General features: G+C 43.8%; 1 protein-coding gene across 3 annotated transcripts in view; it reads right to left on the bottom strand.

Annotated features, from left to right (window-relative positions):
* Positions 1 to 935: 935 nt before the first annotated feature.
* Positions 936 to 18,568, bottom strand: part of EHF (ETS homologous factor) — a 35,604-nt gene continuing 17,971 nt past the window's right edge. For 2 of the 3 annotated variants that reach the window (XM_011356812.2, XM_023528660.1), the window contains exons 2-9: positions 17,292 to 17,391; positions 13,372 to 13,617; positions 11,082 to 11,144; positions 8,305 to 8,373; positions 8,118 to 8,186; positions 2,990 to 3,052; positions 1,518 to 1,713; positions 936 to 1,414 (exon numbers count right to left, since the gene is read on the bottom strand). In XM_011356812.2, the coding sequence (XP_011355114.1) occupies positions 1,315 to 1,414; positions 1,518 to 1,713; positions 2,990 to 3,052; positions 8,118 to 8,186; positions 8,305 to 8,373; positions 11,082 to 11,144; positions 13,372 to 13,617; positions 17,292 to 17,388 (903 nt within the window). In that variant the 5' untranslated portion in view covers positions 17,389 to 17,391 and the 3' untranslated portion in view covers positions 936 to 1,314. The remainder of the gene's footprint in view (positions 1,415 to 1,517; positions 1,714 to 2,989; positions 3,053 to 8,117; positions 8,187 to 8,304; positions 8,374 to 11,081; positions 11,145 to 13,371; positions 13,618 to 17,291; positions 17,392 to 18,568) is intronic. The other variant, XM_023528661.1, reaches the window with a different exon arrangement.

Raw genomic sequence — 18,568 nt, 5'->3', positions numbered from 1 at the left:
TTTTACTCTGTTTCGTGATTCCAGTGAAAACGTTTTTTTTTTAGTTCTTGTACATTATCTTGTTTATCTAACTTTGGCTCTAATCTGGACTTCTGAAAAGAAGTTCCTTTAGATATTAAACTCACTGTCCCTAATATTTTAAAAATTAAAAACGAGCTGACTTTGAAGTCTTGCTTTTGCTTCTTTCTAGGGACTAAAAGATCTTATTCATCTCTTTGTTCTGAGAATAAATCACTATCTTTGTCTTAACTGGCTAAATCAGTGGTTCTCAACCAAAGTCAGTTTTGCCCTCCTGGGGCCAGTGGGAAATGTCTGATGACATTTTTCATTGTCACAACTTTGGGGACAGGAGTGCTACTGGCATCTAGTGGGTAGAGGATACTGCTAAACATCCTACAATGCACAGGACAGCCAACTAATATACAACAAATAATTATTCAGCCCAAAATGTCAATTGTGCCAATTGAGAAACCATGGACTATAAGAATACAAGAGCAAACTCATCACCATCTCCTTTTCCCATTTATTTTTAAGCAATTGAGATAAAAATAAACAAGGCTGGACCCTGTCTTAAATAACTAGAAGTGAGCAGAGATGGCAATTGAAGTTTTTTTACCAATAACCCAGGTGGGAAAGGCAAAGATAGCCTTGGCATCAGGGAAATCATTCCCGAACGAGTAAAAGGCCCCAGTTTTACTCTTCTCACTGATTTAAACATTGCCAAGTCATGTGATTATGCAGTGATTAGTCCTCCTGGATTTTGGAAATCCTCATTCTCCACTCAGTGGCTCCTAAGGGTCAGGTTAAACTTCCCAGCATCCTCTGGTTCATCCTGTCTGTCTGAGACCCTGGAGTTCATCTTAGCAACCTGCCCACCTCTTTTGATGAAGCCGTGTGGATGCTTATGTGCGAAGGATACGTCACCTTTTCCTAAATCATTTTACATATAAAAACATTTAATGCCCTCTGATTTTTTTTTTTTCTTTCTCTCAGCAAGAAGCACAGGGCAGCAAACCCTGTTCTTCTTGTAGTGGAAAAGAATTTCACAATACAGGCAAAAACAAATCACAACCGCATACAGCATCATAGTTCACAGAAAACTGTGTACATTTGTTCCCCATATAGAACATACTTCAAAGTAACAAAATAATTTTTCGACTGTAGTGTTCCTTCTTCCCGTTAGAAGTAGATTTTTCCCCCCATTATGGTACATAAATATCAGAGAAAAATAGTCTTTGAAATATTTATGTCCAGAAGTTTTTGGTTTGTTATGATTTGGGGTACGTTCAGGTTGTGTTCCAAGTGTCAGCACCTTCAATTTTCATTTTCTCTCCAACCACGTGCATTCTTCCCAAACTTATATACCAGTCTTCGTCCATCAACACGTTCCAGAATTTCTCTTTTGTAGTAATATCTGTAACAAAGGACATTGTGTAAGGTGGCTCGTCAGACTAAGCCTGCCAGGGAAACAGCTGGTCGTGTGGCCTTCTCACGTTCAGAGACTAGAAACCGCTCACCTCATCGCTCGGCTGAGTTTTTCATAGGTCATACTGCTATTGTTTTTCTTTTTTCCCCATAGCTGAGCTACAGCTTCGGATTTCAAGAACCTGAAGATACCCTCAGACCGGTCTTCCCACTTGATTAACCCTGGATTTTTGTCTGGGTTCAGGAGGATGTCACGGATGAATTCCCATAAGTGAGTCCCTCGTGGATCTGAGGAGAAGCAGAAACGGCATCTAGTAATGGCCCCAGTCACAGTGAATTAGAGGCAGAATGACCAAAGAGTTGGAGTATCTTCCATAGAGTAGGAGATACTCAGTTCTCCCCTACCCGCCAGTGAAGCCAGATCACAGAATTCCCAAATATTAGATTTTTTAAAAAGGTGTTTGAGAAAGAACTAGCACGAAGTTTTCAGTTTGCAAATCAGGAAATAGACACAGAGAATTTAAGTGACTCGGCGAGGTTACACAGCTAACAAATGGCAAAGCCACGTTGAAAGAATAGGTCTTAAGTGCCCTGCATCATGAGGAGTATCTTCTAAATATTGTTGACAAATTGCTGGGGATTCATTTCAACTTGTTGCTTCCCAAGGGAGCAGCTTTCAACCAATTTTATTTAGTACCTCAACCAATTAAATCGCTCCCCCCCAGCAACTGTGTTTTAGCTAAATGCACATCAGTTGGGTTCTAGAATTTGAACTCCTTGAATAGATTCAGGTGAGCTCTCACAGAGGTTAAGGAAGGCAATTTGAAAATGAAGCAGCTACTTTAATGAGATTAGTAACCAAATTCAATTTCACCCGCACTAGACTTGTGGCACACAACCCCACCCCGAGTCCTCCAGTTTGAGGGGCTGTGCTAATTCTGTTCTGCGAGATGACATGGAATAGCAGATAAATATAGATGTCCAATTCCCTATAACTTCTAGGTTATACTATCTCGATTTCTTTCTATGCCTCCCCCTATGCCTTGTCTCTGATATTTCATACACTTTTATAAGGTTTTATTATTGGGGAAAATGCAACTCTCAAGTAGCACTGTCGAATCTTAAGAATAAACAGTCATTTCTCGGAATAATAACTCCACAAAGGTAGGAAGCCAACATTCAGCAAAAGAAAAAAAATAATACACATCAGTTCTTTCTTCCCCTCTTTCTCCTCCTTCCGCTTTTTTTTTTTTTTTTTTTTTTTTCCTGGAGAAGGGGAACCCTCTAACTCCATGCCTGCAAGCAGTTCTTATTCACTGAGCATCTCTGTTAAAACAAATAGAACAGAATGAGGGGGAAATACCCATTGAAGTTCCACTTTGAGAAGCAACTGTCGTGGGGGTTACTTTGTCAGCAAGTGATGCCTTTATTTTCTCACCCTCCTCAGTCTGAGGTGAACTGGGGTCAGTAGGCAGAGGCAATAATTGTCTAAAAACTAGTGACCTCGGGTTACACCCAACATGAAGGGACACGCCCAGCTCCATCTGAAAGCCAGACAACTTACTGTGCTTTTTGTTGTGGGACTTGGCAGGGTGGTCTTGCTCCTTCTTTATATCAGGTGACTCTGCTAAAGAGAAAAATGAGAGCTGCTTAATTTACCTATTTCCTTCATTCATTCATCCACTCATTTAACTGATATTTATTTAGCATGTACTACATGCCTAGTGTCCAAAACAAAACAGAGATAAGTACTATGGAGAAAAATACTGCAGGGAAAGAACTAAGAATGAAAGTGTGGAGATGGGGCTAATTTGTAATTTAATATAAGGTGGTCACAGAAGACCTCTCGGATAAGAGGACCAAAAGGATGTGTGAAGGAGACAGCCATGCAGAGAGCTTGTGGAACAGTCTTCTAAGAATGACAATAGTAAGCGCAAAGGCCCTGAAGTCATTGTGTGTTTGGTATGTCCACAGAGCAGGAAGTGGGCTGTGAGTAAGAGGCAAAGGGTAGGAACTGAAGTTCAGATCATTAAGGCTTTGTGAGACCTTTTTAGGATTTTAGCTTTTATTGGAGAGAGATGGAAAGTCATTGAAGGACCTAGGTCATTGAAAGTAATTTTCTTTTCTTTTTTTTTTTTCATAATACAAAAATGTAAACGTTTATAACAAAGAAAAATGACTTTTAAGCCAAAGGAGTGCCTTTTTTGGCATGCAAAGTTACATTTTAATCAGCCTGACAAAGAGGCCATTGACTGGCCTGAGCTCAGTACAGAGGGCCACCATGGACTATGGAAACACAGATTAGTTTAACAAATAACTCATTATGGTAACCTTTGTGACTATCACCAAAGAGATGACAGAGGCGGATCTGTGAAATAAAACTTCTTGAAAAGAACACTAAATGATCCAGCAGTGTGTGTGTGTGTGTGTGTGTGTGTGTGTGTGTGTGTGTGTGCGCGCGCGCGCGCGCGCGCACGCGCGTATGTGTCAGTGGACACTTCAGGTGTCAGGAGGACCAAGGCAGATATTACCTCAAAATCCCATAATTAAAAATCCACCAATTTTAATACAGAGTAGTTTTGAAATGCAAGCCAATTCTGTTAAGAAATTGGGCCAGTGAAATGGATCCCTTCTGCGTGCATTACATCAGAGCTTCCTGACGTAGGGTTCACTGACCCATGCATGTGTGGTCTTTAAGGGCATGGCAGGCTGACTGAAACTACCTGCAAAGGGAGAGGGTCCACAGCATTCATTCAATTGTCAAGAGTGGTCCATAATTCAAAAAAGTTTGAATAACCATTATAGCTCGTAACTAAAATGTTCGAGAAGGATAACTACTGTTTACTGAGCACTTACTATATACCACCCATTGTGCTAAGCACTTTACCTGAATCACTTTATTTAATTCACACAATAACCCTATGAGGCAGGTACTATTAGGGTCCGAAGTTTGTAGCTGCGGAGGAGCAGAGACACAGAGAGGTCAAACGACTTGTCTAAAGTCACACAACCCGAGAATAGAGCCAGGATGTGAACACAAAAAGGTTTTACCCGTAACCACTATTCTATGTCATTTGCAAAGCTGGTAGCACATAACAGATTTCACAAAAGTCTTCCCTGCTAATTCTATAATGCTCTAGTTAGTAGGGAAAAGACAACTCCTACGATGATCCCGTATTTCCCACTGTGCATGGACACATCCACCTATCTGACCACATAGATTGTCACGACTCAGGGCTCCCAGTAGTTTCTCTGAAAGTCATGGTGGAATGGAGAAAAGGGATTTAATAAGATCTGGTGAGAAAAGAAACCTCTTATTCTGGTTAAGAATGTCTCCTCAGGCACTGTCAGCAGGAGACCTGCACCTGACTCGGGTTTCTCTGAAATCTAGAAGGACAAATTCACAGGAAATGCAAGGAGACTCCACTCTCCCTCCCTGCAGGTTTCGGGGTGAGGTTGCAACATCCCATCAGGATGTGACAATATTGCAACAGATCTGGCACCCACCCTGATTTCCAAGTGATACATCACTCTGACAGGGCCACGTTGTTCTGCAGACAAAGAGTGGCATTTACCCAGCAGGCCACAAGCAAAGCTCTTCTTCTAATGGCAGCCGGGAGGCGTGCAGGGCCATTACCTCAGAGGCAGGGTTAAATTCAGAAAACCCCAGTGTCTCTCAGCTTATTGGCCTCAGTCGTTGTGTATGGTTTCAAGTTGATGTAGAATCAATTACTTTGGGGTTAAGGTAACTTTGTGAATAAGATGGAAACCTTGGACCTTGTCCCCAGAAAAATGCAAATATGTGTACACTTACAAAACAATCCGTAAACAATTTCAGGCGTTTGTGGTTCACTTAGGAATCCATGGACTCCAGATTAAAAAACCCCAGACCAGATAGACCATGAGGGAATTCTTCCTCTGTGATGTCAGCTATTTACCTAGGTGAGACCTCTATCCAGCTCAGGAAAGACCAAACTTTTAAAAAATCCCCAAATAAAAATATTCCCATCATCGTACAGAGGAACATGCAGCCAAAGGCTAAATGAAACTTGAATTTCTTCCAGCCTCCTTGTCCCGTTTACCAGTGTGCGAGGGCAAGCTGTGGAATAACTGACCTGCCTTAGCACTAATTTTTTTTATCTGAAACCTCTCTTTCCTATGATGGCCTCTCATCCTCTGTCTTCCCCTCACCCCCAAATAATAGTCCAAACCTTTGAAGGTAACTATACGGTTAAGTTATTCATGTTTATAAAAGAATAGCTTGCTCTGGGGAAGTAGTCCAGCTTGGTTCTCTCTCTCTCAGCTCCCAGACATCTCGGACCAAGGCCCGATGGGGCAGGGGCAGCACCACGCCACAGGCTTATGATGCAAGTCGCAGATCTTGACTTCAGTTAAGCTGCTTCGCAAGAAGCAAAGATTAGAAGCATTTGCATATGATTCAGCTGTGAGCCATTTCTTTACGGGATATACAAATTTCAGTGTTATAATAGACTGTGCCACCCTAGCTTTAGGCTCAACAAGTCAATGAATAAACACATCAAGCCTGAGTTGGCGTGATTGGCTCAAGGACTATCGGGCAGATCAGGAACACTGGCGGCGGCCATTTTATGAAATGGGTAGATGACAGAGAAATCAAAACAAAGCCGCTTCCCCACCTGCATTTATCACAGAGGGCATCAGTTTATGTTGGGCCTCGCCTTAGCTCAGCTTGTAACTTGCATTAAAACATAGAAAGATATTTAACTGCATTCAATTTAATGGGAGCTTGAAATCTAAAGACTCAGACAAATGACAAAGGTCTTTGTTTTGTTTTGGGGCGGGTAGGAGGGGGATAGGGGTCTGGTCTCATACAATAGAGACTATTCTGAAAGGAATTGATTCATATAGAGCTGTAATTAAATATCCTACTGGAGGGCTGGTACTCCAAAGAATTTGTCAACCCCTGACACTGAATTGATTCTTTAAGTAATAATTCTGATAGAGGGCCTGGCTTGCTTATCTTATTTTCCAGTCCGTGTTACAATTTGGGGATAGGAATGAGGGCTGAGGGGATGGAGTATCAAGAGAGATTAATGTAGAGCGGATTTATAAAGCCCGTTTTAAGAGGGACTATTCAAAAACGGGATAGGTAGACTCAGTGAGTTTTCTGTTAATTGCAAATATAAAAGCAGAAACCGGCCTCTAAGTCCTCTAGAGCTTCTGAGATTCTAGAAGGTAAGTCAGGATATAGAAAAGAGAAGAGTGACTTGGCTGTGAGGACGGTAAAGCTGTGATTATGGCTTTTAGGTTTCACAGGTGCCTCAAGACCTAACAACCCCTGAGGCTCAGGAAGTGGTTGGTTCAACTTTATTTTTAGTTGGAATCTTTTGCCATAAGCCAAAGACCCAACCGGAGGGACGTGGGAGGTGACACCTTAGGAAGTGTGCAAGGAAGTCAGAGGGTGAGCAGGGTGAGTTGTTTCTTCAGCTCTGAAACACTTGCTCTTGACTGAGTGGCAACAATTGCCACAGAAATTTTACCTCAGTTGGCTCAGTTCCCCCAGAAGGGCAAACCCATTGAAGAGCCAGTGTTTGATCTGTTTCCTAGTTTCAAGAAATACTTAGAATGACACATTATGCTATGAGTCGTTGAGGGGAGGAGGAAAGAGAGAAGTCAATTGGCCTCAGTTCTTAACCTCAGTTCTAGAAGCATTTACACTGGCTCCCAGCCCTCTCATTCTAGGGGCTCGACCTGAACAGAACCTCAAACCAAAAGCTTTCATTATTTCAGTTCTCAAAAACACACTTAAAAAAAAAGCAAAAAAAAAAAAAAAAAGAGGCAGTGAGGGAGGGGTTGTTGTTTGATTCTGTGCTTTCTTTCATAAAGTCATTGAAATCTATATTGCCCCGAATTCAATTCCAGGGAACGTCTAAGTTCCATTTCATACACACGAACAGGTCCACAAGTCTGTACCCAGATCAAGGGACAAGACGACACCCTCTATTCACCTCCCTAGCGCATTCGTTCTTGCACGGTCCATCCCAATGTGCCTATTTATAAAAGGGGGAGGGAATGTAATCTGAAGCCCCTCTCCCAGAATCCCAGCAGTCCAACCTTCTCACTCAGTGTAACCGTGATTGAATCATGGATAGCCACCGCCCTCCCCCCACCCCACCCCTTACACCATAATTCACAAAGTGTAATTTCTCAGATTGGAGAATCCTGAGATGCCATCGGGGTGAGATTTCAAAAACTGACAAAATAGTATGATTCCTGGGGTTCTGAAAATTTTCCAGTTGCTATCTCTCTACCCAAAGACCATCACCACTGGTTTCACAGAGCTCCGAATGCCACCGTTAGATATTCTTTCTCTAAAGCCAAATATAGTTTGTTGGAAATTAAATTATAAGTTATACTCACATGTGAATAATTTCCCAAGAGCAAGTTTTTGTTAAAAAGAGAGGTTGTTGTCACGAGAGAGTGACTCAGTGTCACAGGAGACATTTTTCCTAGAGTCATCCTTGATGGCCATTTTCAATGTACAAATATTGGCTCAAAAGCAGATCTTTTATAAATAGTAATTCATTCCTTTCCTGACCTTTTAATAAGAAAGACTCCAGCAAAGTAAAAACATAGAATGTTGGTAATTCTCATTAATGCTCAGTAAGCCCTTGCATGAGGCACACTTAGCCTCTGATGTCAGGACAGCTTACCAACAGGAAGGTGACTGGTGGTTGTCATAGAGATCTGGGCCCGGCAGAAAGTTTTGCTGTCCAACAGATCTATAGCAATAAAAAGATAAAGGACATTAAGAGCACCCTCCTTGTAATACAACTTTTTGACTGTGAGAAAAACAGAATAAGCGTGCAATGGGGCCTTAAATGTTAGGGAGTTAGTTACCTACTGTGCTACCATAGTTGGTGTCGTATAAGTAGTTCTCTTCTTTCCAGGTGTTCATGATGGAAGGGTCTGCAAAGGACAGAAAATGAGAAAAGTCAGCAATCATCGTCCCTGAGGGAAGAGTTCACCTTTTCTAACTCACTGCTCATCAAAGAAGCTCAAGACATAGGGGGTCGTCCTCGGAGAGAAGGGGTATGATTCTGCCTCAGTCATATGTTACTTTATAATAACGCTACTCCATGTTTCTTCTAGGGTCCCAGGGAAATGGACTTTGTATGGCTCTCTCCGTGTGTTCTACACCTGTCACATCTCTAGGGGAGTGAGGGAAGTTGCGACAGTGAGATTCTGTCCTAGACCAATGCTTTGGCTTCCTGGAAATTTTCTCAGTGTGCACAGGGCAGGGATGGGTTCAGAAGCCTGGTATTATTTTTCATTCTACTATATAATTACCAAAATATTTTTATACTACAAAAAAAGAATTGTTAGGGACAAATAAATTTAAGATTAATGAGCATCTTTTTCTAGTCATATTCTCCTGGGAGAATTAATGATGTTTCTTTCAAGAAAAGTCTAGTCAGTTTTATCATAGTGTCTCCACTGCTACGATCCAGACAGATCTCTCCTCAAATTGGGTGACGGCCCCCTCTCTCTAGGATTTCTCCAATTAGCTTACGGGGCGGCATAAAATTCTCAAAACGAAACTGAGGAGAAGGGAAAGAGAGTGTTACCAAATCAAACAACTTTTGAAAGTGGGACCCCGCTGCCTCATCTTAAAAGAGCATTTCTCTCTGTCTCTCTGTCTCTCCCCTCTCCCTCCCCGTCTCCCTCCCCAGTCTCTTTTCCTCTCCTCCCTGTCTCCCCAGTGTGCTGGGTAAGCGCATCTCATTCCAAGTGACTCTTCAGTTTTCAGATTCAAAGGAAAGTCCCCTCCACCTACCCCAAATGAAGCCCAACTCCTACGCAACCCCCACATCTGGGCTAGTCTCCAACAGAAGCATTTTCTTTCCTGGCTGGCCAAGAGCTATAAGATCTGGCAGGAGCTCTCACCTCATCCCCACCAGGAACTTCCTGCTTTCTTCTCCTCACAGATGGAAGCTGCCCTCAGCTCCCCTCCTGCCTGGGTTCTGAATTTCAGGGCCGGGGTGGTAAACCACTGGCCGAGTTTCATTTTGTTTTTATAACATAAAACGTATAAAACCTGAGTCACTGGCTAAGTCCTCCTGTTTACGACATAGGGATTTAGCTGGTATTTTAACTAATAGCTACATGTTTGGGCACCCCAAGCCCAATCTCTTGGGGTTACACCCTCTCTCCTTGTTGGATCACCTCATACATCTGTTGTTGTCTCTGAAAACAAACTGAACCAAAAGGTTCGGAGGTGTTGGCCCCTCTGTGAGCCTCTTCTCCCCTCCTCCTAGGGTGGACCTTCTTCTCCACCCTTCGGCTCAGCTTTTCTGAACTGGCAACACTAGAATGTCTGGATGGTCAAGGAGGAATTATCAGGCGGTTTGTGACCTCGCCATACCACCCTGGCTTCTCCGATGAGGCTCTCTGCTTGGTCACAACAAGTGGGGTTGGGGGCGGGGGCACCATCTCTCTGCCAAGACTTGTATCTGTCTTTAGGGCAGTCAGACCCGTAAAGTACAGATCATATAGGAACCCCAACCCCTGGTCTGTCGGGGAAGGACAGAGCTTCCTAATTAACATGTTTAGCAACTCTTCTTTTTTCCTTTAATAATGGTAGACTAGCCCCCTTATAAAAGAGTAAATAACTGCATGAGGACAATTTCAGCTCTGAGTGACTCGCAAATCACCCCTGGGTCAAATTCTGCCCTTGGTGACTGGCACGCATCCCTCAGGTAGGCCTGTGGCAAACTCAGTCGTCCCACAGTCTCACTGACGAAGACCTGGGAAGCGAGCCTGCAGTAGTGGCAGCTGCCCAGTTTTATCGTGGCCAGTGGACTTTGGGGGACTCACACAGTTCTCCCCAGACTAAGAGGCTGTAGGCCAGTGGTCGATATGCAAGGAGCTCTGATTGGTGCAAGGCCATGGGACACAACTTCATGAGGAAATTACTGTCCCCTGCAAGTCTCCAAGAGAGATAGAAAGTCCCCAGGAGAGAGTTTGGGACAGAGAAAGGAGGGATGATTAGGCAGGAGAAGAAGACCAGGAATGAATGTAGATACTATGGGACTGCAGAGCCCAGAGCCCAGAATGGTGTCTTTTGTCTAAAAGTGCACTTAAGGCAGGAGTTGGGTTCCACAGCTACCTTTGTTCATCCCTGCAAAAGCTCCAAGGGCCTATGGCAGGTACCACAGCAAGTTCACATCTTCCTTTTTTGTGTATGTAACACCCCCACCAAAGGAAGATGGGGAGAGGAGACAATGACCCTTCTTCTTCCCTCCTCTTGCTTTTCTTAGCTTGTCCAAGTCCTCTGACTCTTTGTGGTGAGAAGGAGGCCCCCTTAGACTTGGCGTTTTCCCCAGCTCCTGGACCAGAGCCTGTCTGATGCCCTAACCGATAGTGGGGAGCAGAGAAGTGTGGGCAGAATTAGGCTCACCATCAATCTAGGTATCAGAAATAGTTGGCAGTCACTCATCCCAAGCGTAAGCGATGAGGCTCACGGCCCATTGGAGACAGACAGGGAGGAGGCATCCCTGGGTTTCCTGCCAAAATATTGGCTATGTCCTGCTCTCATACTCCCCTTTGCTCCCTCCCAACCGTCCTCCCCAGGGCTTCGCCTACCAAGTTGGCTCTCTTTGTCTGTTATCACTCACCAGTTTGTTCGGTCTTGACAATGACATTGTGCGTGGATTGGAACAGGTCACTGCTGCACTGGCCTGTGAACAGATTGGGAAGGTCAGAGGGGGCTCGCATGGAGCCAAAACTTGATTTTAAACAAAGATGGAGCTGGCTTCTTGGAAGAGTTTCTGTCAATCCCATGCCTGATCACCTCCATGTGCTTATGGGAGGGGCCTCCCTCTCTGCATCTACAAACCCAAGCCTGGGTCCCTGGTCCAGAAAATCAGTAGCTAGGGCACCCACATCAGATGGAATTTTGGGGCTTGAATATGGAAGGCATCCAGTACGGTGGGACTAGAACTTCAAAAATCAGAAGGCCAGTTTTTCCACTAATAACTGCAAGGCACTTCATTTTTCTGGGTCTTGGTTTTCTCATCTGTAATTTTAGGGGATTAAACTAGATAAAGTCATTAGATGACTTCTAAGGTGCTTTCCAAAACTAAGATATGATACAAAATGAAAACAAAAATATAAGGAAAATCATTTTAATTTAACTAACGATTCTTTTTTAATCCTAAATGTAATCAAAACCCATTTTGATTAGATCCAATCTATGTGCTATGTGGATAAATGCAGTGATTCTTCCCTTATTTATGCCTTGCAGCTTCTCTCTAGATAAGTCATATGTAAAAGCATGTATATATCTATGAATAAATCTCATGTTTTTCTTCCCCAGACAGATTATAAATATTTTGGGAGCAGGGGTCATGCCTTTAACCTCTCTGACCTTCAGTTTTCTCATCTGTAAAACGGGAACAACACTTTTTCATAAGGTCATTAAATGAATCAATTCACTTAGAGTGTCTAGTATAAGTGAACACTTAACAGTTGTAAATTAATAGAATGTCTACAAAAAGACAAACAACAAAACAAAGGTGAGAAATCTGGTCATTAGGCATTTGCAGAGGCACCGACAGCACACAGTGGGGCCAAACAAGCCACTGAAGGTCAAAGATGGAAGGTCATAGATGGAAAGGCAAAGACGGCCGCATCCCCTCTCAGGATTCCCTGCCTTAGGCTGCAATCAAAGCAAAACTTTAAAGGATTAGATTTCATTGGAGGTGGGAGGTAAATATTTTTAATTCTTCAACTGTAAGTCTGTTCTTTCTGAAGATTCCTGGGGGTTATTTATAGAGCCTTGTTTGGTTTGGTTCTAGTAAAAGAAAAATGAGCAACCACCTCTGTAAGGTGGGTGGGAAGAAGGAAGTGCCCAGGAGCTGAATAAGGTCATCCAAAATGGCCACTACTGCTGCCACCTTTGTGACCAGACTCTGGGTCCTCCACAGTGTCGATGAGAGCTCTCAGGGTCTAAACGTGGTTCATAGCCCTGGAACTCGTGCTTTCCACAGCCCTAGCTACCTGCCTAAACACAGGTGCTGCTAAGACGGACCTGCTCATTCTGATGTGGACAGGACAGTTCACTAGTCTTATACATCACTGATTTCCAAAATATTCACAGTTCTCTGAAGAGCTAGCTTTTTACAGTCATTATCAGGGGAACTTTATGACAGTATCGAAGACATTCTGCAAGGTGAGTTGTCTGCCCACCATGTCCTACAAGCCTGTATAGAATGTACGTGTGTGTGAATAAACTGTCAACAAAGGACAGAGTCTGAATGATGCCTATCTGGGTGCTAAGTGAGACCTCAAAAGAGACATTTGGGGTTCTAGGGCAGTGCCAACTCCAGAAATCACTGCAGAAACATCCCACACATGTCCAGACCATTAATTCTACACCTCCCGCCCCTGCTTTTTTAAATTAATGGAACTTTTACAAATCTGCTGAAATATTGTAAGCCTTCTCCCCTTCTAAAACGCAAACATAGATCCAATTTTGTATATCTTTTTACCACCCTTAGGTTCTATCTTAAGAACTTAGATCTAGACTTTAAAAAAAAACAAGTAGCTATGATGATCTTAACAAGCGTATAATTGAGAATTAAACTATTAAACCCTGTTTGTGAGGGAACGTAGAAAAGGTTTTCTGAGAGCAGCAACTATTCTGTGAATGCCCGGCTAGCCCTTGTGTCCCGGAAGATTAACCATAAGGAAAGAATTAAATTGCACTGGGTTTGTAGAGAACTAGACATATCTTACATTCTAGGCTTCATGCCTATCTTCTCACTTCCCTCCTACTTCCCTGTCTTGGAAACAGTAATTCGGAAGTGAGACCATCTTCTGATGCCCCTGACAAGGAATCCTGCTGGCTGCAAAGTCTCTACCTTCTCAGCCGGCTCCTAGCAAGATAGGGAAAGAGATAGTCACCGTTCCACTTGAGGTGCTGCAAGTTGCTGTAAAGGAGCTGCCCGGCTGTCCCCGCCGCCCGGGTGAACTCCTGCAAGCTCATGTTGCAGAGGTGCTCGCCGTTGATGTCAAACTCTTGGAAAGGGATGCAGCTGGCGTCCAGCTGGTTGGTGTCCAGGAGGTGCTGGAGCCATTCCCACACCTGGTACTTGGTCCAATACTGAGGATGGATTTCATGCCACTGGCCTCCAAAAAATCCACTGGAAACTGCAAAACAGGAGGTGGTTCCGTGAGGGACCCGTGTTTGTTCTCGGGCACAATCCCAGACGAGGGGATGCACTGCTGGCTGCCAGATGTCACGGGGAACACAACCGCAGTGCATGTGTGTCGGTGGGGGTTGGAGCATGAGACAATCTCAGAAGAGGAGGTTCTTGGAAATATGGTTCTTTCCCAATTGTGGTGGGGACCAATCACTCCACCTCTGTGTGTCTGCATGCCCTCCCCAGTACAAGACTTACCCCTGGGAGCTGAATGAGGACATGAGACCTGAAATGCTCTGAGACTGTAAGCTCATTCCCCATCTTCCCCAAAGTACCATGAAAGCTGAGCATTGCTACAGTTTCAGCAACTTATTAGCTTTTTGCTTATCCCAACATAATTCTCTTCCTCTCTCCTTCCCCCTCTCTCTTTCCCATCTTTTTCTCTCTTACGCACTCACACACCCCAATTTCAGACCATTTGCAGGTGAAAATGAGGCAAGAGAGTAAGGTTCTTTTCTCTCTGACACCTTTGCTTCTCTCCAGAGTGGTCCAGATCATTCATCTGCTAACTGTGCCGATATACCGTGGCCCCACAATGGTTATTATAGCTACTCTGATGTAATGTCCCTACTCAGTTACCTTCAGTAGCTTCCCATTATCTACTGAAATTAGGCATAAAACTGCCAAAGCAGGCATTGAGGCTCTTCACTAGCTATTCTTCAAGTGAACTACAACTTTTGTCTTTTTTCTATGTTGTTCTTTGAGTTTGTATTCTACCAATCACTCCCTGCTGAATTCCTACCTAGTTTTCAAACTCTGACCACCCCACAAAGTCATCACAGATTCCCACTTACTGTGAGGGCTACTCTCTGAATCTCCAGGAGACGTGCTGAATATTTATCCTAATGTCTTTTGTCATGTCCTGATTTTCTTTACAAGTATCTAAGTATTGTCTTATTCTCCTTTGTGAATTGTATGCTCAAGGTCATGAACTCTGTCTTATCCACCTTTGTATCTCCGAAAAAAAAACTACCTTAGAGACTTTGCTACCATAGATGCTCTCTACAGATTTCTTCAATGGAATTCATTGCTGAAGAAGAAATAATATAGGAATATTAAATAGTTAATTAAATAGTTAATTCAAAAGCAGTGAAGAAGTGAAATTTATTCAATCCAATAAAAGCTGCTGAGGTCTAACCATCTATGTATGTCTCTCTCATGGTCACTTAAGAGAGCATCACAAAGTCAGCTTAAAGTCCTGGGGGTTGGAGAAGAGAGAGCCAGCCTCCAAAGGCATAGACGGGGCTGAGAGATCTTACAGTCCCCTTGAAAACAGAGGTCAAGGGGAAGAGCTCTCTTCTGGGAAAGGTGAGGGGCAGGGGTCAGGGGAAGACACTACTATAGTCTACCAAGCTGAAGGAGGGGAAATCCAAGTGAATATGACACACAGAAATTCCCACAAACTCAAGGATGGATCAATAGAGAAATGCATAGTGCAAAAAAATTGTCCCTAACTCTTTCTTCAAGATCACACTAGATCAGTACTTCTCAAACCCCAATATGGTTATGCACCACCAGGGAATGTTGTTTAAATGCAGATTCTGATTCCACAGATCTGGGGTGAGGCCTGAGTTTCTGCATTCCTAACAAGCTTCCACTTGATGATGATGATGATGCTGGTCTGTGGATACAGTCTGAGTTGCAAGAAGCCAAAGAACCCTAAAAGGTTGGATTCCCATAATGCCCACTGCCTAGCCCTCAACACCCTCAGAGGGAAGGGTGAAGGGGGAACATTTCCAAACCAACCCCTGCTTCCATCTACTGCTTCCAGACTGCAGAAGCACTAAGAGCAGGAGGTCGAGATCATTTAGGCACAAAGGTGACTACCTTGAGCAATACCGGCCACTCACGGTATGGGCTTTACTCCTCATGCCTCATAGGCAGGTAAAAGCTGCCTTAAACCAGCAGCTTGGGCCCTGGTGGGGAAGCCAGTGATGGAGAGGAACAGGGAAAATGACTGGGAAAATCTAGTCCAAAAATTTAATTACATAGAAATGTTTCCAAATATTTAAACTCACAGAGTTTAGAATGGATGTTTCCATTTCCTCTCAATTTTGGAGGTCTCACAAATACAGCTGTTTAAGGATGGGATATATTTTTTGTGGTTCTCCAAGTCTGTACTTTTTTTCTAAAATAGTTGTGGTGCTATGTCAGTGCAGCTCAGGGTGTGCGAATGAGAAGCAATAACTCTCAATGACCTAACAACTGGCATGGAATAATTTCTCTCTCGACTTGACATGATCCAGATCAAAGGCTAGTTCCTGATAGTGCATCCTGTTAGAACTTGAAAGAGCCAGAGAACTTTATCTGAAATCGACTGGGAAATTATCCCCATCGGCCAGGGGACTTTTCTGATTCCTGAAATTTCAGGAGAAACATTGAAAACCCTATGAGTTCAGGTCTTCTCTGTCATTCAAATGACTTCCCCCACTCCATCAAGGAGCTAGGCTTTCTTTGGGGGCTCTGGAAGTAAAAGTGGCACCCAATTGTACTTCCTGCTAAACAAATTGCCCCAGCTTTCTCCAAAGCAAACAGAAAGAAGGCTGCCTTAATTGAGGGTCTAGGGACCTGGGGATGCTGAAGACTTTCCAATCCGAAGAACCTTCCTGTCCTATTCGGAATCCTCCTTTGAGGTCCCCACAGGCAATCTAAGGCCTGCAACAGAAAATGTCACTGCCCAGAAAAGGCAGCAGTTTGGCGGGGCAGGTGATCAAGTCAGGGAAGGTCACCTGTTCGTGCTTTCAACCGTGTTCGGCTGAGCTTCTAAACTGAAAGAGGTGGAGCTGCACATGGGTCCGCATGGAGACTACAGTCCTTCCATTATCCTCCCACTCCTTCTCAGACTCTGCTCACCGACAGACCACTTCCATTTTTCAGGGGAATCAAGAGTGGCAGAGTCTCTGGCGAGGAGATTAGCAGCAGGTGGGTGGGAGAAGACCCAGAGCTTCTTAAGCCCACTGCAGTTTGATGCACAGCAGTCTGCCTAAACCGAATGCCTGCATAGCGGGGCGTGGGCCCTGATTCAGCAATGACTTTATTTGGTTCCACTTCTACAGTTCGCCATAAGCTTGGTCACCAAACCCTTTATAATCCCCACCACCATGCCCTCCCTCTTCTAATCAACAGGTTCTAGATTAAAGCACTAAAGGAGGGCACACGGGCTCCTCTCCCCTTCAAAGGGAGGTCACTGGAAGATGAAATGGAAAGACCGATTAAGCTGCTATGATCCTCCCCTCCTCAACTTCCATGCTTCCTCAGAACACACACACGCACACAGGCACGCACACAAATGTACCTTTCTCTCCTATCCTATCTTGATATCCTAAGCCAAATACTGTTAAAAGCTTCGACAGGTGGTCTTCCCTTTAAGCACCTCTTCTATAACCCTCTCTGCCAGGCTGCCCACTCAGATCCTTGAATATTGAGAGGAAACAATGAAATATAGCAAATGGCCTTCAGAGCCCCAGAGACTATAGAAAACTCCAGCATGAAGAGTTTTCTCCATTCCCCCTGTTCCTCACACCTCCTGCTGTATTTTCCAAACATTAAGTTGGGAAATGAAATCCAATCAAAGCAAAAGAAAAATCCTCATGGGTTGTGACACCCACTCAGCCCCCTTACCATTGCACGTGGGGTAGCTGTCTGTCCAGGCTGGCTGCTGGTGGAGTAGGTTGCTGCTGGGGTTGAGATTCATTACACCACTTCCTTCCAGAATCATGATCTGTAAGAGGATCAAACGGCCAGTTCAGTCAGTGCCTCCAGGACAAACGTCATTTGAGAATACAGATCAGAGTTAATTTAGGGGGAAAAAAAAAGAGGAGAATTTGTTTTTCCAACCATTGCCTCCAAAGCATATTGCCACAGCCTTTTCAGTAAAAGCAAAACTCACTGGCAATTAAAAATTTCCAGGTTCAATTTTCATATGCATGAGGCAAGTTTTTACAGCCACCCATTCATAAATGAATAATCTTTGATCAGGAATGAAGCGGAGGGAAAATGCAATACCTGTTCACAGGGCGCGTCTGGCCAGCAGCCAAGATTTCTTTCTTTTTCTTTTCTCTCTCTCTCTCTCTTTTTTTTTTTTTTTACAAAAGCGAAAATGTCAAAGAGATTTTGTTTAAAATGGAATTGCAATCAATGAAAATCCAAGCCAACACCTGTGGTAGCACAGACCCAACATACGTGCTGGAACCCCGACCTGAAATCAGGTGTTCCCAAATCCCAGCACACAGGGGCAGCCCCTCATCCGGGCACCCGGTAAATTTCTTCTGCTCAGATACCTGCCATGGAGGGGCTAGTGTCAGTGGGCTTCGGTCATATTTTACCTAGAGCTCCTCCAGTATTTGGCTCCATAATAATATCGGGAATCAATCTGTTTCCCTGACAAGATTCTGCCTCACCCCTTCATTCCTGGTGAAAATTCTGACTAGGTTTCCCTTTCCTTTTAGAGACCTGGAAAATACCACAAGCTTCGTAGCTGACCGAAAGGTGACTTTCTCAGTCTGAGGACTCATTTTCTCAGTAAAAGACCCGGAAGAACCACTTTTCTTCCAGGAGTATGCTTGAATTTATTAAACAATGTAAAATGTTTGTACTTTAGAAATATTTGTTTCAATTCTCCAGCATCTATAATGTTCTCACCCCTAAGCCAGGTACCTCCACCTTTCAGCCTCCAGCCCCATTTGAATGAATGTGCGACCATTCAGAAGAAGAGCAACCTGTTTTCAGAAGGTGCTCGAACATTACCCAGACACTATACAGGTAATTTGCGCTTTCTAAAATGTTGGGGTGGGGAGAGAAAGCTAGCTTTATAGCAGCAGATCACAGAAATTTTTTCTGCTTGTTTAGGGGAAATCTTGCATCCTGAGTGTCACCAATGTCCCCAGGATCAAAATTGT

Source organism: Pteropus vampyrus, unplaced genomic scaffold (assembly GCF_000151845.1).
Source record: "Pteropus vampyrus isolate Shadow unplaced genomic scaffold, Pvam_2.0 Scaffold31, whole genome shotgun sequence".
NCBI lineage: Eukaryota > Metazoa > Chordata > Mammalia > Chiroptera > Pteropodidae > Pteropus > Pteropus vampyrus.
The sequence above is the reverse complement of the archived record's forward strand: the minus strand, read 5'-3'. Positions and strand labels throughout refer to the sequence as shown.